The sequence below is a fragment of the Corythoichthys intestinalis genome, chromosome 2 (genome assembly GCF_030265065.1).
Source record: "Corythoichthys intestinalis isolate RoL2023-P3 chromosome 2, ASM3026506v1, whole genome shotgun sequence".
In the NCBI taxonomy this organism is placed as follows: Eukaryota; Metazoa; Chordata; class Actinopteri; order Syngnathiformes; family Syngnathidae; genus Corythoichthys; species Corythoichthys intestinalis.
In genome coordinates this window covers 58,711,513-58,732,094 of record NC_080396.1, presented here as the reverse complement: position 1 = coordinate 58,732,094, position 20,582 = coordinate 58,711,513, and the positions used below count along the sequence as shown (strand labels likewise).

Sequence of the window (20,582 nt, the reverse complement as noted above, 5' to 3'; positions counted from 1 at the left end):
GGAGGGAGAGAAAATATTGAAAAAAATAATAAAACAATTTTCAAGCATTGCTCAGCACATGTTCCCTATGCTAATGGCAACACTTATAACATGACTCCGGCACCTCAGCCAGCCGGCATCACCCACAGATATCACTTTCTCAGAGCAGGACTACCCCGAAGAGGACACCAGTGAAAACAAACGGCGGCCGACATTTATGAAATGGCATGCAAAGCCATGGAAGATGATTTCGCTAAAGCACATAGTTTCGCCCTGACCACTGATAGTTGGACGTCCTTTGCTATAGAATGCTACTACCTAACTGTGATGGTCCACTATAATTCATACCTATCAAGTTGTATGGTCTTGGCGTAATTTGTACAAGTGAGGACTGATTTTTAAATGTGTACGCTTTTCGTGCATTACGTTTTTTTTTCCTCCGTTCGGATTTTGTCACCCTTTTCGGCAACGAGACAATGTGTGTTATTACGTTGGTTGAATGACGCCAGAAAAGTCAGAGACACGGAGAGGGAAGAGTGTTTGTTGTGACGCTGTAGCAAACGCGATGCTAGGCTAGGTGGCTCCAATATTTCCTGACTGTAGCCAACAGCCTACAATCTACGCCTAGATATCTCTTGCAGAAGAACTACATACGAAATGACAGACTCGGTAGCGTTAGTAAACAGCCGCCATTTTAGAGCAGTAAACTTCTCAGAAAGGCTCTGTTTTAGTGAACCTTCCTCGCGAACCTAAGTAACTTTTTATCTAAAATACTCCTAAATCGGCAAAATCTTGACTTGAGTCTATCCTTAAAGGATGAAACAGTTTTTAAATTTTCACATGTCGAAAGTTGACAGAAGGGAACTAATGCAAAAACGGGAGCAATTTTATCTACTTTAACGTTTGATTCACACCATTAAATGACCTCCAAACATAGCAAAGGTTACTATGTTTTTATGTTGTTTTGAAAAACCGGAAAAAAAGAAACATGAAAGGTAACACCAGTTACTTTGCCAAGTAACTTTTTTACTACTGTGTGTGTATTTCAAGAGTTGGTCAATACAATAGCCAAAGAGGTAAGAGGCATTTTTACAGTTGAAAATGTTTACATTTTAAGCGTTTATTTCACTTTCTTAGAAGCAAAATAAAGGCAGTTTTTTATTTAAAAAAAAAAAAAAAAAAGCAAAACGCAAACCGAAACCGAACTGAAACCGTGATCCCAAAACCGAGGTTAAATCAGAACCTTGGGCTAACTGAACCATTGCACCCCTAGTCAGCATCATCTTTTTGTGTGGATACAAATCTGTGATGCGTCTTTCTTCTCCGTGAAAGAGCAAAGTAAGAAGAAAAGAAGAGATGAAGGCAGCAGGCATCATTACAATAATCATGTATAATTAAAGGCGGCTTCCATGTCTGACGCAGGGCTGGGAATCAAAGCCTTGCGCAAACGGAGGGCTAAAATTGAACTTTTTGCTATAGTCTCATACAATGCATAACAAGCTGGAACAAAACAACGTCCTGATCGCAAAAAGCAATTAATAGCTTTATTAATTATTATATAATTATAATATTTCTTTATTTATTAATAGCACAGTGTTGCATTGAGATAAGAGAGTGTTACCCGATTTACAGAATTTTTAGATACAGTATGAGCTGTGTGTGTGTGTTACAAATTACATGGAACACGTTAAACTTGCAAATCATGGCACCATTGTGTTTTCACTGCACTTAATGCAGATGTTTGCAACAGTAAGCTTGAATGTTCAAATAAGCAGACAGACCATGTTTCTACTGTTCTTTCAATGCAATTAAATTATCTTTAGCTCCTTTTGAATAATCGTGGATGAGCCAGATCCTGCAGGTTTAGGATTGCGCTGACTGTGGTTAAACGTTACCTGGGAGATTGGCGGGGGCTTCACATTGGTGAAGCTTATCGACCTCATTCGTCTGCAGGAGCATATCATTCACCAGCAGCACTTGTAAGGGCAGATTATGGTCATGGGAGTGAGTGAGCATGATTGAGGAGGTGTTGCTCTTCTCATTCAAGTGTGTACACTGCTAATTGAAGTTTTAATGCTGGAAAACATTCAATTTGTACATTTGTGCATTGTTTTCTTAGTTTCCTTGGAGAAAACGTTGCAAAAATGACTTATGACCGTGCAGCCAATATTGTCCATCTTTCATTAATGAACTCACTTTGGTTTTTCTTTTTCCAGATAATAAAATTGGCATTAATTTTCAGTACCTTATTTTCAATTCATTTTTTAAGCTGATTTGTCACTGAAAGTCCTACTTTTAAAAATTAGAATGCTCCCACTGTTCTTTTGGTCCACTGATGTAACATCACTGGTGTCAGTGAAGATCATTTTTACATTACGTCAATTAAAATGTCCCAAAACTGAATGTCACCAAAATAGATGTGTACATCTCAAAGTATTCCCACTTCGATCTCAAAATGCGTCAGCTCTATAGCCAGCCAGAGAATAACGTACACATGAACAGTGCTTGGTGGCACTGCTCGGCATAAAGTTTCAGGGTTAGTAGAGATGGGCACAAATAATATGGGTGGCGATTGGTCGCGGATTCCAGACTCTAGGCAAATTTAATACTACACCCTCAACAAGGAAATTTCTTACAGCCATTTTAGTCGTATTTTTTGTAACAAATTATTGTAAGATGCACTACTAAGTACACTCATATGGCTAGATCCATGCCAGTTTGTGTGTATCAGTTTCACTTTAGAAGTCCAAAGGTTAATGACTTTCTCATCCTCTGGGATATTATGCTAGCTGACTTCTTCTTTTGCTGTGTTGCTACACCTAGCCACAATGCATCTGTTATGCATCCTTATTTTTTTTTTTTTTTTAATTAATGCCCTGTGTTTTTTTTAATTAAAAAAAAAAAACACAGGGCATACAGTTGTGGTCAAAAGTTTACATGTCATGGCTTTCTTGAGTTTCCAGTTATTTCTACAACTCTGATTTTTCGCCGATAGAGTGATTGGAACAGATACTTCTTTGTCACAAAAAACATTCATGAAGTTTGGTTCTTTTATGACTTTATTATGGGTTAACAGAAAAAGTGATCAAATCTGCTGGGTCAAAAATATACATACATGGATCTGAAAACGCGAATCATTGACTTGAACAAGTCAGGAAAGTCACTTGGAGCCATTTCAAAGCAGCTGCAGGTACCAAGAGCAACAGTGCAAACAATTGTTTGTAAGTATAAAGTGCATGGCACTGTTTTGTCACTGCCACGATCAGGAAGAAAACGCAAGCTATCACCTGCTGCTGAGAGAAAATTGGTCAGGAGGGTGAAGATTTAACCGAGAATCACCAAAAAGCAGATCTGCCAAGAATTAGAAGCTGCTGGAACACAGGTGTCAGTGTCCACAGTCAAGCGTGTTTTTCATCTCCATGGACTGAGAGGCTGCCGTGCAAGAAGGAAGCCCTTGCTCCAAAAACGGCACCTTAAGGCTTGACTGAAGTTTGCTGCTGATCACATTGACAAAGATAAGACCTTCTGGAGGAAAGTTCTGTGGTCAGACGAAACAAAAATCGAGCTGTTTGGCAACAATGCCCAGCAATATGTTTGGAGGAGAAAAGGTGAGGCCTTTAACCCAAGTACACCATGCCTACCGTCAAGCACCGTGGTGGTAGTATTATGCTGTGGGGCTGTTTTGCTGCCAATGGAACTGGTGTTTTACAGAGAGTAAATGGGATAATGAAGAAGGAGGATTACCTTCAAATTCTTCAAGATAACCTAATGTCATCAGCCCGAAGATTGGGTCTTGGGCGCAGTTGGGTGTTCCAACAGGACAATGACCCCAAACACACATCAAAAGTGGTAATGGAATGGCTAAATCAGGCTAGAATTAAGGTTTTCGAATGGCCTTCCCAAAGTCCTGACTTAAACCCCATTGAGAACTTGTGGACAATGCTGAAGAAACAAGTCCATGTCAGAAAGCCATCAAATTTAACTGAACTGCACAAATTCTGTAGGCCTGTCGCGATAACAAATTTTAGTGTGCGATAATTTATCTCAGAAATTATTGCGATATGCGATATTATTGCGCCCCCCCCCCCCGCATTTTTTTTTAACCAATTTGCAATAACACAGTGAGAATACAGTATAGTGCTGCAACGATTAATCAATTAACTCAAGTATTCGATTAGAAAAAAATATTCGAATTAAATTTTATTGCTTCAAGTATTCGTTTATTAAAGTGGCATTGTAATGGTTTATTTTGAAAATGTTTGCATTTAGTTTTATTGATTAGGATGGATACACTGCCCTCTGGTCTGCCTCATTTCACATGGCTGAATCCAACTGCTCCCTGTTAAGACCAACGTGAGCTAAGTTTTTGTTTGAGGTAATGATTTCTATGCATTCATATTTAGCCTTTTTTTTTTGTGGGAATGTGTGTCTGAACCATTTAAGGGCATTATAAAAATAAAAATAAAAAAAAAAGTTAGCATTTTATAGCATTTAAGCTAGCGGACTTTTGCTATGTAAATTAGCCAATTGTTCTTTTGTTGTACATGGATCCTTTTTTTTTTTTTTTAATACCGTTTGAGGCTCAGCTCAGGTATTTTAATTTTTCATGTTCCTTATCCAATTACTCGATTATTCGAACTAACTTGTTCATCGATTAATCGACTACTAAAATAATCGATAGCTGCAGCCGTATTATAGTATATATTAATAGATCAAGTACCCCCATTTAAAATGCAATAAATGTTTACTCTTAAGTTCAAAAAACTTTTTAAGAAATCACAACTAAAAACATTAGACCATACCTCTTTTAAGTAAAAGACAACAATATGAATATAATACAGAAACAGAATAAATAAAATGTCTTTTTCAAGGAAAAAAATAAAATTGCACTTAAGAACAAGTATTTAGGCAAATGAAAACTTTTCCCCTCATAGCTTCTGCTATGGCCTTCCATGTGTAATATTCTGATTGGATGTTTTCCGAGGCACCCTGAAGCGCACGCAACGGTGATGTTGTTTGTTCATGTGAGGCGGCAGTGAGAGAGCCACAGGTTGAGAAAGTGTTGTTATCGCCGTGTGTTAATAAAAAACAAAGGTGTCAGCCAGTCGTGTGTTTGATATAATTGCCAGAAAAACACACATAATAGGACACCATACAGCTTCCTTTTTAATTTTGTCCTTATAATGATGATCTGCTGCGTCATAAATCACTGACTTTCCAACTCCCTGATGGAGCGTTCTTCGTCCATGTTCGCTGGTTAAACCGTGAATAAGCAACTGGGCTGTTGACTCCAGGCCCGGCTCCGCCCATTTTGACGGATGCGTCTCAGGCAAAAATATAAAATAGCCTAAACCGTCAATCCGGAAAAACTGACGCGGCCGGTATACGTTGAACAATAGGATATAATGGGAACGGATTGGCTCCCGCGCTGTTTTTTTGCTGAACCCGCACCGAACCCGGAACGAAGATGCATTTTACGTTGTTGGTAACAAGGAAGCCGAACTTTTAACAGCACGTCTGCCGAACGCGCGCACGCACGTGCATGCGAGGCGATTAATTGCAGCGGGAAAATTACCGCCTTCATTTTCATTTACCGTGCGGTAAATGGAATTATTCCATATTGCGACAGGCTTACAATTCTGTCAAGAGGAGTGGTCAAAGATTCAACCAGAAGCTTGCCAGAAGCTTGTGGATGGCTACCAAAAGCACCTAATTGAAATGAAAATGGCCGAGGGACATGTTACCAAATATTAGTGCTGCTGTATGTATATTTTTGACCCAGCAGATTTGATCACTTTTTTTCTGTTCACCCATAATAAAGTCATAAAAGAACCAAACTTCATGAATGTTTTTTGTGACAAAGAAGTATCTGTTCCAATCACTCTATCAGAGAAAAATCAGAGCTGTAGAAATAACTGGAAACTCAAGAGAGCCATGACATTATGTTCTTCACAAGTGTATGTAAACTTTTGACCACAACTGTATATAATATTCATCAACTGTAAATGCAGCCTATTTGCCGATGTCATGAGGTTGCTGTCAATAACAGTGCTCGCAAAAAATTGGGCATCCAAGAATGTACTTAAAGCTATCACAAAAACCTCTTAAAGTGCCTGCGACAACATAGGCAAAATCTTAAATAGCATTATTATGTAAATTAGAATCATATTTTGAGACAATTCGACTATATACAAAAATTTGGCAAAGCGCAGATGACGAGAAATTTGTCTTTTAATCTGCCATTTAACCCCGCCTGTCATTATAGTGCTCTAGCGTCCCCAGCTGGAGGATGACGTCGGCAAGGTCACGATTTAATCTGATTTAGAATTCAGACCATTGAGGGGGAATTATTCAGAACGAAGAAAATGCGGCGAAGAGAGCAGCAAAATGTCATTGTTTCAATCTCTCTACTCCAATTTTTTACAGGATATTTTTTTTATCTAAGTATTTTTCCCCAATTGCTGAATAAATGGCATGGTCATGACAAATAACAGTCTTGTGCTAAATGGAATATGAAATATTCAAAATGCATTTATTCAGTACGACATGGCAAAATTACTCGGTAACGGTCAAAACTATCAACTTCTTGCACCTCCCGAACGATATTTTATGCCACCGGAGTTAGTCCGGCTTTTGTCATTTCACTGCCCTGGCTTCTGAGAACATAAACACACCAGGAGGCGTGACACAAAGCCTTATTCTCCCCTTTCGAAGAAAAAAATCACACAAAACTACCCCGGATTGTCGATTGTCTTTGCTGATCTACAACTCCTCCAGCGGCGAGCAAGTTATAGCTCGTCGTTCCCTCGCTGCGGGCAGAGGAGCTCATTTGCCGGAGAAGCAGCTGGAGAATGACCGCCGGACAAACCGGCTGACGTCAGAGGAGCACATAGCTGCCCGAGCCCAACCCTAGGATAGTGGTCTATTGCCGTGCACACGAAGAGGGTAGAGGAGGCTGGAAGTCTGGATGACATAGAGAACCGCACGAGCATAAGCCTAGTACAGGGTGACCCAAAAAAAAGTTTACACTGCCATAATACAACTTAAATGCCATGTTTATTCATCTTAGAATTAGAATTTAATCACAAATTATACATTATTGTAAAGAACATGTACAGTACACTCTATTTTTCAATGTGTCCTCCCTTAAGTGTCACAACAGCCTCCAGGCGCCTGCGTAACGCTTGACAGGTCTTCTTTATATAGGATGCTGTCATCTTTTCCCAAGATCTAACAATGGACCTCTCCAAGGCTGCCACAGAAGTTTGTGGCTTCTTACAGGCACTGTCCTCCACAGTTGTCCATATGCTATAATCCAGGGGATTGAGATCTGGACTCTGGGGTGGCCACATATCACCTTGTCAATCAACTTTTTGGTCCGCACAGATCGGGCACTTCCAGACCCAGGTTTTCGTGAGGCTGTTCCAGTATCTTTCAGCTTCTTTTTAACTTTGTGTCTTCACATCTGGATATTCTCAGATTTGCTGCAATCTCAGTAGGTGTCAGACTGGCACGCAGCAATTCAGGTACAGCTAAAGTTTTCTTCATTTTCAGCAGAAGCACAGGAATTGTAGAGACGAGAGATTACCAGCTGCATTGAGTGACCTTAATGAATCACTTAAGCATGACAACCTATTTAGATATGTTTCAATGGCTTTTAAACAAGCAGTCAATTGAGTGTAAACTTTTTTTTGGGTCACCCTGTATAGTGCTCTCCTGGCAGGCACGCGAAGAAGACCGATGGGGGTGTACGACAAGCCGCGGGTCGTCAGCCGAGTGGCATTCTCGGTGGACAAAGGGCATTGTCAGCCACAAAATGCAAGCCACCTCTGTATTAAAATGTGTGCCATGATCCCAGTATTTGACATAATACAAAACACAATGTTTACTTACTTCCTCGTAAGTCCAATGGGCCCACAGTTGTCGGACTTGTTTTGGCCAATCTCAGGGTGGGGGTTTTTGAAACCCAAAAAGGCTCACACACCTCTCCCTGGTGCAGCAACAAAACCCTGCAGCACATTTGGCTGGCGTGACGCGAAAAATAAACAATCCGCAAAATCAGCTGAATCCATAGTCTATCTGCATGCTATAAAGCAATGCTGTAAAGTGAGATGCTGACCCGGGTGACGTCACATTCGCATTCCTTTTCAAAACAGGAAGTTATTCAATTTCATGGCGCAGGATTCAAAACATTTTATATATAAATCGATCGCTTCCACACACATCCAAGCTGTCCATTTCATTCAGGAGCATACCCATTACCACGTGAAATATGAAATAAACATGCTTTTTGCTGTATTATGCACTTTAAGTCACTAGTGAGTTATTAGAGAAGTGAATTTTAAGTGCTGACATAATTTTTACGTGCAGAAATTATACCTGAGTGTCAGTGATAACCCTAAATCACTTGTCCCTTCACTGCACTAAGGGACAGAAAAAAAGACAGTAGGTGAATGTGTTGTCAGTCAGTTTCGTTACTCTTCTTATTGCAGTGTGAGGGCAATGTTGCATGTCATTCTACAGCTATTGATCTCAAATTGACTCTGCATGGAAGCCACACAATCACTTCTTATAGTGTACTGTCATTGTGTCTTGCAGGTTATTTATGCTCTCAACACCAAGAACGACGAACATGAAGAGGAAATTGATTCGCTGAAGGAAGCACACGAGGATGAGGTAGCCTACTGACTGATTTAGCATGCATCTGTTTTCACAAATATAACCCAACTGAGTTTGAGTCATAGCAGAAGCTGGTAATTATTTCTGTAAAAAATGCCAATAAGGCAATACGTATAGCTACAGCAATTGTGTATGAATCTTTAAATAATTTTTAATTTTTCAACCACTTGATTTATTGCTGTGTGTCAAAAGAAGAATGTTCTTGCGCTTTTTTTTTACTATTTCCAGGTGCAGCACATTGTGACAGAAACCCGAGACAAAATTATGCAGTACAAGAGCAAGATGGTAGACGAGGCCGACCTACGGCGGCGGCTGGCCAGTCTAGAGGAATCAGTCGGACTTCACGAACACATGAAAAGACAGGTCACAAGACTTCATTTCTACGACTTTACCGTGGTCTAGGTTTGAGAGCAAGCATGTCTTTCTCAAAATGGTTTTAAATCTCAGCTTGGTTTTATTGTTGGATGTTTTCTCCCATGTGTGCGAAAACCCAACACACATTATAATTAGGGCTGTCAAAATTATCGCGTTAACGGGCGTTAATTAATTTTTTAAATTAATCACGTTAAAATATTTGACGCAATTAACGCACTAGGCCCGCTCAGACAGATTTAAATGTCAGTACAGTGAAAGGCCAACTTGTTAATTGTGTTTTATGGAGTTTTTCCGCCCTCTGCTGGCGCTTGGGTGTGACTTGCATATATTATGTGGCGTAATGTCGCCCTCTGCTGGCGATTCAGTGCAGCTGATTATTTGGGTTTCGGCGCGCTTTTCTGACGTGATTATATGTCGACGCGAACTCACACTAATAGACAGTGCTCTTCAGACCAGCTAACGTCCGCATCCAGTATTCAGTGGCAGTTCTCATAGCCCCATCACACTGTTTGTGTCTAATACATGCATCGCTTGTGAGTTATATTCCTCCTTTGTTTATATTCATGAGCATTAGATAGTTATTGATGATGTGTATTTGAATTTGTTCACATATATGGTGAAATGCAGTTACATTGTTAGATGCTTGTGAGCTAATTGGCTAGTGCTACTGCTCAAATGGACACGTGTGTGTACATTTTATTTTATTTTGTGATTTATGCAAGTTATTGACACATTGCCTTGTTATTTTCAGTTTTACAAAAATACAAGAAACGTGCTCCTGTCAAAAAGAGATGACTTCAGTAAAGCCCATGCAACTTTGCCACACCGTCTGATTTCTTTTTGGAACTTATGTTCGCTATCTGTCAATTTGTGTACACACACACATTGAGGACAGAATAGGGCTACTAGTTTATTTTTTGATTGAAAATTTTACAAATTTTATTAATTTATTTATTTTTTAAGAACTACAAGTCTTTCTATCCATGAATCACTTTAACAGAATGTTAATAATGTTAATGCCATCTTGTTGATTTATTGTTATAATAAACAAATACAGTCCTTATGTACCGTATGTTGAATGTATATATCCATCTTGTCTTTTCTTTCCATTCCAACAATAATTTACAGAAAAATATGGCATATTTTATAGATGGTTTGAATTGCGATTAATTGCGATTAATTACGATTAATTAATTTTTAAGCTGTAATTAACTTGATTAAAAATTTTAATCGTTTGACAGCCCTAATTATAATACCATCAACACTAAGCAACAGTTTTTCACCACTGATTATAGACAACAAAGGACCAATGTACAGTCTTATTTCATAATGGCTTAAAGATAAACAGACTGTGCCGTCCCCCAAAAGGCTTATGCGGCCAAGAAGGAAACTACAGGTAAAATGTCATGTGCTGCATCTCGCATTGCACTGTATTCCTCAGACTGTTTTGATTTCCATGGAATGCTCTAAAATCAGCAGAAAATACATTACATTGCCTGTTTATCCAAAATATAGGCATATGGAAATAGTGATGTGCCCTCACCCCCGTGTATTTCATATTCCTTTCTCAAGACTACCGTCTGGTGACGGGCCTGTGTGTTAGGCTGGATTTGGCCGCCAGGTCCGTCCATCAGTGTGAATGTGGGTGTGAATGGTTGTTTATCAACATGTGCTGTGCTATTGACACACAAGTTGTGCCAAAGGTTAGCAATATAATATTAACAAAGCCTGTAATGGTTCTGGCATTGTAGGCTCTGGCAGAGTTCGAGATGTACAGACAAAGAATGGAGGATTCACAACTCTGCACGGAAGCCCAACACACACAGCGGGTGGTTTCTATGAGCAGAGAGGTATAGCAACCCAGCAGACCACGCTCACACAAAAAGTGCTGATGAATCAAATAAATTTAACAATATTAAAGAGGAAATATAATATCCTTTTAAAAGCACTTAATGTGTTTGCCATTTGATACCAGTAGACATGCCTGTTTCACTTGATTACATAGCATTACCTTAAAATGAGTCTGTATTATTACCGTGTTTTTCAGACTATAAGGTACACTTAAAATTCTTTATTTTTTTTCCCCCAAATTTACAGCGCACCTTCTAATCCAGTTTGCCTTGATGTATGAATTGTAGTTATGCGCAATGACCTTGAACCTATTTTGTTGGTGCTTTACTGCTCCGGTAAAGTGCTCAAGACACATATTATCCATACACCAAATCCATAAATAAAACAAATAATATCTCAATAGATAAAGCAATACAGTAATTACAATGTTAAATGACAAAGAACAAATACAGTACATTCATAATCTCTATAATCGAGTGTGCCTGATGGATGTCAATAAACTCGTTTATTGATGTCTCACCTTGTCATCCAGTGCACCCTATAGTTAAAAAAAAAAAAAAAAAGTATTTAATGTTTCTGGTGTGGGCGTGATACGACTTAACAGTATGCTGCTGTGCTTTGAGATACAAGTTAAATACATTCTGTGATCCGGATCGTATCACAAAACACTTCTGCGTTTGGTCTGCATGTGTTCGGTTTTTACCAACATGAGTAATTGTGCTATAGAGCATGAGTGTAGAGCCATGCCTCTAGTATACGACATGTGGCTTACCCGTCAGCTGTGCAGCAGCCAATAATATTGTATCAGAATGCGCATTGGGTTCCATAGCGGCATACAGGAAAGGTAAAAACTTGTGGTGTGAGCACGGGCGCTTTTAGCTTCTGTTTTAAGAACGTCATCAGGTGTATAAACAGTTTATTGTACATTTTGTCATTCATTTGAAGAGCCTTTATTTGGATTTTATATTCTGCTTACATAATTAGAACAACAACAAAAGAAATATTAATAATAAAAAATAAGCATGTAAAACGCTGTAAAAACGAATGTGAACACATACTTTCAGTTGTTAACCTAATTGTACAAAACAATCATTTTTCAAAAAGAAAACAACACTATTTCCTAAATAAATATTACAATTTCATATATCATACCATGCCACACACATCATCCATGTCATCGTTTTTTGGTATCATCTCAAAGCAGCAAGTCTTTCCTAGTTTTACTCTCTGGATCAAGTAGCAGACTTTCTTCTCATAGCATGACACCTCACATTACATTTTTCTATATATTTTTTTAACCTCATGTCTGTGTGATCTGTCTTTGTGTCAGATTTCTTGTGTCAGAAGGATCAGAGAGGCTGCAAGCATTCGCTTATGTCAAGATATTAAACTCAAAATATTTTTGCTATTTTGGAGGGAACTACCGTGGGAATTGGGCTTGGCACCGCTTGCACGCCAGCGCTTCAAATAGAATAGAATATTTCCCGTGATTTCACTAGGTGGAGGAGATGCGCCGGGATTTTGAGGAGAAGCTGCGAGCATTCAGCCAGGCACAGGCCCAGTTTGAGGCGGATAAGCGTCGAGCACTGGAGGAACTGAGGTCCAACCACCGCCAGGAGGTGGAGGAACTCCTAAACAGCCAGCAGAACCAGAGTGCCACCTCCACTGAAGACCAGGAGAAATTGGCTGAGCTCCATAGACAAGAGGTGGGACAGAAACGAAGAGAGAAGAGGTTGACGCTCATTAACTTTGGCTATTGAAGACAGTTTGTACAGCAAGTTACTGAACTGGGTAATTGCTGTTTTGGTGACTTAATTTAAATGAAACAAAAACAATGGGATTGGTTGTTGTGCAGATGTGAGTTGTTGCATGCCATCACGCTCTTTTACTCACATTTTTCCTTTCCTACCAACTAATATAACTGATAACAAAAATGATAAAATCCAGTTGTGATAATCTTGTGTGCGTTACGCCAGTTATCGGTGAGTAAATTGGAAACAAAACAAAAAAAATACATCAGCAACAAGAGCTGTTTCATTTGTTTACACATGTAGGTGGACTCCTTGATGGAAAGGGTGGAAGAACTGACAAAGGATAAGGTTCGGGTGGTGGAGGAGTATGAGGCCAAACTGGCCAAGGCTCAAGAGTACTACGAACGGGAGTTGGAGGCCATGACAAGGACGCACCAGCTCACCACCGAAAACCTGCTGGCCTGGAAAAGGACCGAGGTGGATTCTCCCAACCCCATATTGCAACCTTCACCTTGTCCTGAGCACCTGCACTACATATCTTGTCTTGAAGGCCTAATTACGAATGTAATTACTTACTTCTGCATATTCAGGTTGAGCTCCGCAAAGAGTTCCAGTCACAGGAGGCGGCACTGCAGCGTTCACTATCAAAGCTGAGAAGTGAGCTTCAGAGAGCCCAGGAGGAGGCCCGTGAGAACCGGGACAAGACAAACAGATTGCAGACATCACTGGTTAATGCTGAGGGAACCATTAAGGTATAAAAGGACACTCTTTGGAAGGCGCTTGTGCTATTAAAACTACTAGAGTGAACATTCACAATTCCTCTGCATTTAACAGACTGTGGAATGCTATTTAAAACATTGCCAAATTAGAATTATTATATAAATAGTTTTCAAAATAGTAAAAAAAAAAAAAAAGAAACAAAGAAAGAAACAAACAAAAAAAAACCAATCCATCCCTACTCATGGTGTCACTGCTGAATGTGCTGTAAGCCTACAGTGGCAGAAAAATTGTTTCTCACCAGGTCTTTGGTGAGCTTTCCGTGTCACAATGACAGATGGTAGCCATCAACTACCTAACAAAATAAAGGAGCTCCCCTCAGCGTCACCTTGCTTGAGAATTTACTGAAAATAATAGCAACAAGCTGTTCTGTAAAATGTGTCATCCAGGGAAGATGTATTTTCTGGCGTAGGTATAGGTATGTAGCTAGCTTGATAGATTATTACACATATCAGTCGCAGAAACGGGCTTAGAAATACAGCAATACTAACGGTAAGTATTTGTTAAATACGTACTGATGCGACCAAAGGCATTACACGAGGGAGAACAGATAACTGACAGATACAAAAGTGCATCACTGGGGTCTAATTTAGACATGTGCAAAAATTCTGGAATCTGAACTATTAACAAAATGATTGCACCATCTCCAGTGTGTTTACAATACAATCTAAATTTGCTTCACTTTTCACAGTGTTTGAGTACAGTTTTTGCCGCTTCTGCAAAACCAGAGGGTTTGGGTTAGAAAACCCGATGAAAACAAAACACTTTTGGGTAAAAGCAAGAGTTGTAGATATGCGTGCTGCTTTGTTGTGTGTTGTTCTATGGACATTAAAAACCAAATGGAGATTATTGACTCATTTTGATATTCTGTAGAACCTGCACAAGCAGCTGGAAGAAGCCATCCAGGACGGTGAGATCTGGGTAATGCAGTTGAAGGACACCGAGTATGAACTGGAGGGCTGTAGGGAACGAGTACAGCAGCAGGCAACGGAGATCCTCCACAAAGCTAGTGAGACCTTTACAACACAAGGACTAGTACAATACAGTATGGCTTAGAATATGCAAAATAATGCTAAGTTTAATAGTTTAATATTAACTAGTTACTCAACTGTCAATTTTCCATTGCTGCAAGTGGGAGTCGTAATGCTTGCTTGTCTTTATGTACAGTGTGATTGAATGGCGACAAGTTCAGAGGATGCCTCAGCTCATGACTAAAGTCAGCTGAGCTAGGCCCCCTGTATTCACTTACCCTACATGACTTGGTCGGAGATTCCTTGCCCTGATATCTCATCCTTTGACTATTTCATTGCATCACTGATGTGTGTGCATGATAACAAGCAATGCCTGTTGAGCGCTCAGCTCTTGTTCCTTTGTTGTTTTAGCAGTGTGGCTTGGTCCATTATCTTACATCATCAGTGAAAATTAGTATGCATGTCCCAGAAAAAGCTTCACGAGCCCAAGATTCAACAGTGCTTTGACTGAGTTTCAAGGATGAAGTTATATGTAAATTTGTGATCAGTGCACATCCTTTACATCTCAAGGATTTAGCTTGTCAAGCACTTCCGTAGGTTCATCTTTGTCTCAACATTCCATAAATTAACGTCCAGAATTTTTTCTGTTTATCTCTGTACTTTTTGACAAACGCTAGCTTGACCATCCCATTCTTGTTGGAAAAAAATGTTGCATTTGCATTGCTCGTGTTATTGACTTTCACTCTTGTTGTCTGAAGATTATTTCGGATGCCACCTCCAGTTGTTTTAGGTTCTTTACAGCTCTCAAAGGGTAAAAATCATAAGTCAGTTCACTTTTATTTCAATGTACCGCTGAATACAGTATGTGTTTGATCTCATTAGTGAGTAGTTCAAGATGTCTAAGCCAAAGTCACTTTGGAAAATTGCCGCTAACTTTCATGCCTAATGAATATAAGGACACAGACATATATTATTAGTCATCCTGTGTAGCTAGTGTTGTGACTAATATGTATGTATGTGTGTACCGTATGTACTGTATATCTTACAAATCTTCAGTAGTAGTCACGCATTTTTCCATTTGATGCTTCCCAGGTCAGATCGGATCCCTACAGGCCACTCAGATGGCCCACGAGGCATCCATCAGGAACCTGGACCAAGAGCAAAGTCGACTGAAGGAGAAGATTGGTAGGCTGGAGAAGGAGCGGGAGGCCCTGCTTAACCAGAACCAGGTGGCCAGCGAGCAGCATAAACAGCAAGTGCTAAAACTGGAGCAGGTGCATTTTTGAGTCTCCGGAAGTGGGAGGAAATGCAAGCTCTTATGATCCCATTAACAGTCTCCTCTTCCCATCAGTCTCTGCGTGAGGAGCACCAGGGCTATGAGAAAGAGCTCTCCAGACTGAGAGCTCACTATGAAGAGGAGACGCGTCGCTACAAGGAGGCACAAATCAGGGCGTTGGAGGAGATGGAGGAGAAACACCGAGCCATGAGGGAGGAGGCTCAACAGGAGAAAGAGGAAGAGAAGAAGCTTCTAATGATGGTGAGTAATGTGATTGAAGTCAAATTGAGTCTAGTCATTTTTGTAAGTACTTTTGACTTGAGAAAAACTAAAAAGAAAATTGAACCTTAACTAATGCCCTGATTTTGTCTAACACTACTGTATATAGTACTGTACTGGTTTGGCCTATGCTAGTATTCAATCTGATCTGCTCTTCTCTTTCTTTCTTTTCTTCTGCTTCTGTTTCTGTTGCTTCTCTGTTTGCCCTTGTTGGCCTCTCAAGATATTTTGTGACCTTCTTGGGACATTTTACAGGAATGAAATATCCTAAATGTCAGTCTTTCATCATACCCTTTGGCTCCACTTTATACCCGTGTCTGGTCAAGTGAAAGTCAGACTAATCAGAGTGTACGAAGTATGAAAGATAATGGGAATGGTCTGAATCTGTATGACTTTTTTGTGTGACAGCGGTACCAGTGTTCAAGGGCGTGCATGAAACAATCCTTAGAACTGGCTCTGTTTACACCACATTTGTGGTCACTGACGAAACATGAATTTGTGTTCTTTAAAGGTTCATTGTGAATGGTCAGAGGATGCCTGACAAAATTGCAATGTCTGCACTTGGAAGAAAAGATTATGCTACTGCACAGTTTCAAATTAGATACACTTTCCCTTTTCTCTGAAACATTCAGTAGGCTTCAATCGTTAATGTATTGATGCCAGAAAGACTATTAAAGCATTTTTAAAAGATCAGTAGTTCATAATTTAATATGCTTGTCAATATTTTCAACCAGTGCATTGTTTCCACAGGGTTTGGAATAGGGATGGGAATTGAAATCCGATTCCAATTCCAAACCGGTTCCTAGTGTTTCGAGGCTTCAACATCACAATGAAAAAGCCTTAACGATCCCTTTAACGATTCCTAAAGACGCGTATTGCGTCGTGACGTGTGTTGTTGTCCATGCGCATCAAACTAGCATGGCGCCAAGAACCACTCACTCCAAAGTTTGGCTACACTTCACCAGGAAAGAAGGTGAAAATGAAAGGTTACGATGGTTTAGCACAAGCATTGCAGCCGTTAACAAAACAATGACAGCACGTAGGTTCAAACGCTCGAAAGTGTGTCTTCACTTCACGAGGAAAAATTACAACAAAGCGACTTGCAGTCATTGCAAGGTAGAGATAAATGCATCGGGAGGGAATACGAATGCACTGTCCTCACCGAGACGCTAAGGCTGAGTCTTGGCTATACAGCTAGCTAAACTCCCAAATGACGATGCAGAAGACGTTGGTATAATTTGCTGACTTTATTCAACCATCACTTGAAGAGTGAAACTAAAACTAGAAATGAAACAAATCAATTTCGTCCCCAATAACAAACATGGTTTGCATCAACAGAAATCAGCGATGATTAGCTGCTAATACTGTAATACTGTAACACAAACGGTTAGCATGTGTTCGCTAGCATTAGCACATCGTTCAAACCACTACACAACTGGATTTAAGTGTCCGATCGCGAGTGGAAACACACAACAACAAAACAAAAGATAATACATACAGGCGTTGCCTCTGTAGATATTTTACAAACATTAACAAAGAACGTAGGCTTGTAGCAGTGTTATTTTCTCTCACTAACTCGCTCACTCGCTTGGATGCTTTGTAGCTGCACTTCTTCTTGGCGTGTAAGCGCGCTCTTCTTCACGTGAGTGCGTTCTTCTTCACATGAGGAAGCGCAAGGGCGCCCCCACTTGAGCGTGAAAGCACCATAAAAACTAGACGGCATGCATTTCAATATAATGGTAAATAATACACTTTAATATTGCCAAAGGCAGAACAACGACCTATATGCCAATATATACCAATATTTTTTATTTCTATTAGAAAAATGTTTCAGTAAAATGTTACACATTCTTGTGCATTTGCCACTTATTGCCACAGTTAACATTGAGGCTTTGGGCCTCTTTTGACCTCGTCGTGAGTTTGTAAGGCTGTGACTTCTGGTTAAACAAACTCGGTGCAAATCAAAACATTTGTTCTTCTTTTTCCCCAAATTAGACTCGAGAAGAGAATCGATAAAGAATCGAATCGATAATGGAATCAGAATTGTAAAAATCATATAAATTACCATCCCTAGTATGAAATATGTCGAAAATAGACTGTTTGGGTTGTCTTAGAACATGTTTTGCATCTCATTTTACGGGGTTTCATCAGTTCATGCAACCACGTTTAATAGGATAGCTCTAGCCGAGTATTGTATTATAGTATACATGTAGTATTGTTGAGGAAACCCTAGATTCTTCTAAGTTAGAGGCAACAGTCTTTTATAATGCAAACGGACAGTTGTTACAATACAAAAAGTCCCTTGCCTACCAACAACAGTGACTTGAGTGAAATCATCTTCTTAATGATTACGGATTACCCCGGATTACGATTTACCCGATTTAGGTGATTTCAACTTTACGACGCCGGAGTCATCCGCTATTTTTACCTCCAGTGTTTTTTTTGTTTGTTTGTTTGTTTGTTTTTTAGTCGCGTAAACAGTAACTTATTGTCCCTCACAATATCTTATTGTTTACTTTATTTTATTAATATGACTGTTCTGCACTTTGGCGATATGTGTATTTGATTATAATGTTGACTTTGTGATGCATGCTTTTATTTTGCCGCAGGAAGCGTAGAGCAGGTGGTACTTTTGCACGTGAGTAAGAGCACATGTACTCACGAAAAAGGTGCATTTACTCCCACGAAGAAGTCGTGCAGCCATGTGAGACAGGGGGCAAAGATTACAGTTTAGCTGGCGAGGACCGTATATGACGGATATACATGTTTTAGGATAGTTATTTTGAGATTTCTGGGCCATTTAGGGGTTTACTTAAAGGGTTCATTCCGATTTACGTGGAAATTTGGGTTACGTTGCCAACGTAGAAACGGAACTCGTTTGTAACTGGGAACTACCTGTGTACTATTCAATTTTAACAATGGCTGAAGGCTAAAAGGATGAAAAGAATGAGATGTGGAAATAGGTAGTGTCGTTACTTATGGTCTTATGGCTTTCCGGCGGGAAATTTCAAAATTACTACAACTTCAAGACCAGGGGTGCTTTCATCTAGTAATCAGATCAAGCGTCGTTATCCGCCAACTGCACCCCCTGCTTTCAATGGCAAAGGGCACCAAAAAGGGGCGTGGTAGGATGGGCGAGAACTACGGGCCGCAGCTGGAATTTCTTGCCAGGGATCAGGAACCCCTTTTTTTTATGAACGCATTTGAACGCATTATTTGAACGAGTAAAAGGAGGGCACGCTCGGCTTTTACGAGCAGTCACCGAGTTGTGATTGTAATAAATCTTTAGAAAACAATAACCGACAATGTGTGGCAGACAAATACAGTAAATATAAAATAAAACAAGGGGGCTAAAAATGAACATTAAGTGCAGGGGAAATGCTAATCATCATACGCTGAGTCAACCTTAGCAGCCTCTCCTAAAACGTCAAATATCCTTGGTCGCATGCGTAATGACTTTGTCTCCAAACGTGAAAGGTTTCTTGGCTTTATCAATATGGTTCGCCACAAGGTATGATGCTCTCAGTTCATTCGCTATAACAATATCTTTTCATGGGACAACACTGACAAACTGACACTTTGACACAATGAAAAGTAGTCTGTGTGCAGCTTTTATAATAGAGTTAATTTATTTTCCCCTCAAAATAACTAAAAAATATAGCCTTTAATATCTAAACCCCTGGCAACAAAAGTGAGTACACCCCTTAGTAAATACATACATCCCTAAATGTCCAAATTGAGGACTGCTTGTCATTTTCCCTCCAAAATGTCATTTCACTCGTTTCAGGAGTGCTGTCAGCATTGCTGCAGAGTATAGCTGAAACGAATAAAATTAAAAACTGATCCTAGTAATTTTATGCACCTCGAGTAATCGTTTAATTTTGACAGCTCTAAGCATCACGTTTTGCCCGGACTACTTTTAATGCGGGACAACACGCTGATGTCACGTGTGTGGAGGAAGAAGCAATTTAAAATAAAAATAAAAACTTATTGCAGCCGACTGCCGCTACAAACGACGCCGACGTTGCTAAAAACTAGCCCGCATGATGCTACGGTGGTAGCAGGTAGCATCTGATAGAGATCACATGTATGTTGAACTAGATGAGAAATGACAGAGTCAGCAGTGTTAGTAAACAGCCGCCATCTTACAGCAGTAGACTTCTAAGCGCTTATAAATAAGATTAACGTTACTGTCACTCGCTCACGTAACGTTAGCCCTGCGGAGGGCTAGGTTTCTATTAATTATGACCACTGTCGATGCGTGGCTAATATGTCTTACATACAGGCTTTATTTAATCTGTGAAAACATAGCGTTGTAGAGTGATGAGGGTGTGAAATAAAAACTTAATAATGCGAACTGTCAATTTTAGCACAGTAGTCATTGCTGGATAAAATACCAAGTAGCACCGGTCCCTAATGTGCTCCAATACAGCAGGTATCATACATTTATTTTGAACACTGCAAAAACTCAAAATCCTATCAGGACTTACAGTTTGGACTCATTTAAAACTTAACTAGAACTTAAAAATAGCTTGACACAAATAGAAATTCAATTGAAATACGTGGGGAAAACACCTAACTTTTTTAGTGATGTGTGTTATCAAGTGTAATGCCATTTTTAGGTAAGAAATAGATTACCGTAAT

At 39.7% G+C, this 20,582-nt stretch overlaps 1 protein-coding gene across 4 annotated transcripts in view; it reads left to right on the top strand.

The window, feature by feature from the left end:
- Positions 1 to 20,582, top strand: part of LOC130906725 (protein FAM184A-like) — a 54,669-nt gene that overhangs the window by 3,991 nt on the left and 30,096 nt on the right. For 2 of the 4 annotated variants that reach the window (XM_057821316.1, XM_057821298.1), the window contains exons 2-10: positions 8,578 to 8,655; positions 8,887 to 9,021; positions 10,785 to 10,883; positions 12,384 to 12,590; positions 12,939 to 13,112; positions 13,226 to 13,387; positions 14,286 to 14,421; positions 15,476 to 15,657; positions 15,735 to 15,920. In XM_057821316.1, coding sequence (XP_057677299.1) covers positions 8,578 to 8,655; positions 8,887 to 9,021; positions 10,785 to 10,883; positions 12,384 to 12,590; positions 12,939 to 13,112; positions 13,226 to 13,387; positions 14,286 to 14,421; positions 15,476 to 15,657; positions 15,735 to 15,920 — 1,359 coding nt within the window. Of the gene's footprint in view, positions 1 to 8,577; positions 8,656 to 8,886; positions 9,022 to 10,784; positions 10,884 to 12,383; positions 12,676 to 12,938; positions 13,113 to 13,225; positions 13,388 to 14,285; positions 14,422 to 15,475; positions 15,658 to 15,734; positions 15,921 to 20,582 lie in introns of those variants that run through there. The other 2 variants (XM_057821307.1, XM_057821323.1) reach the window with 2 other exon arrangements.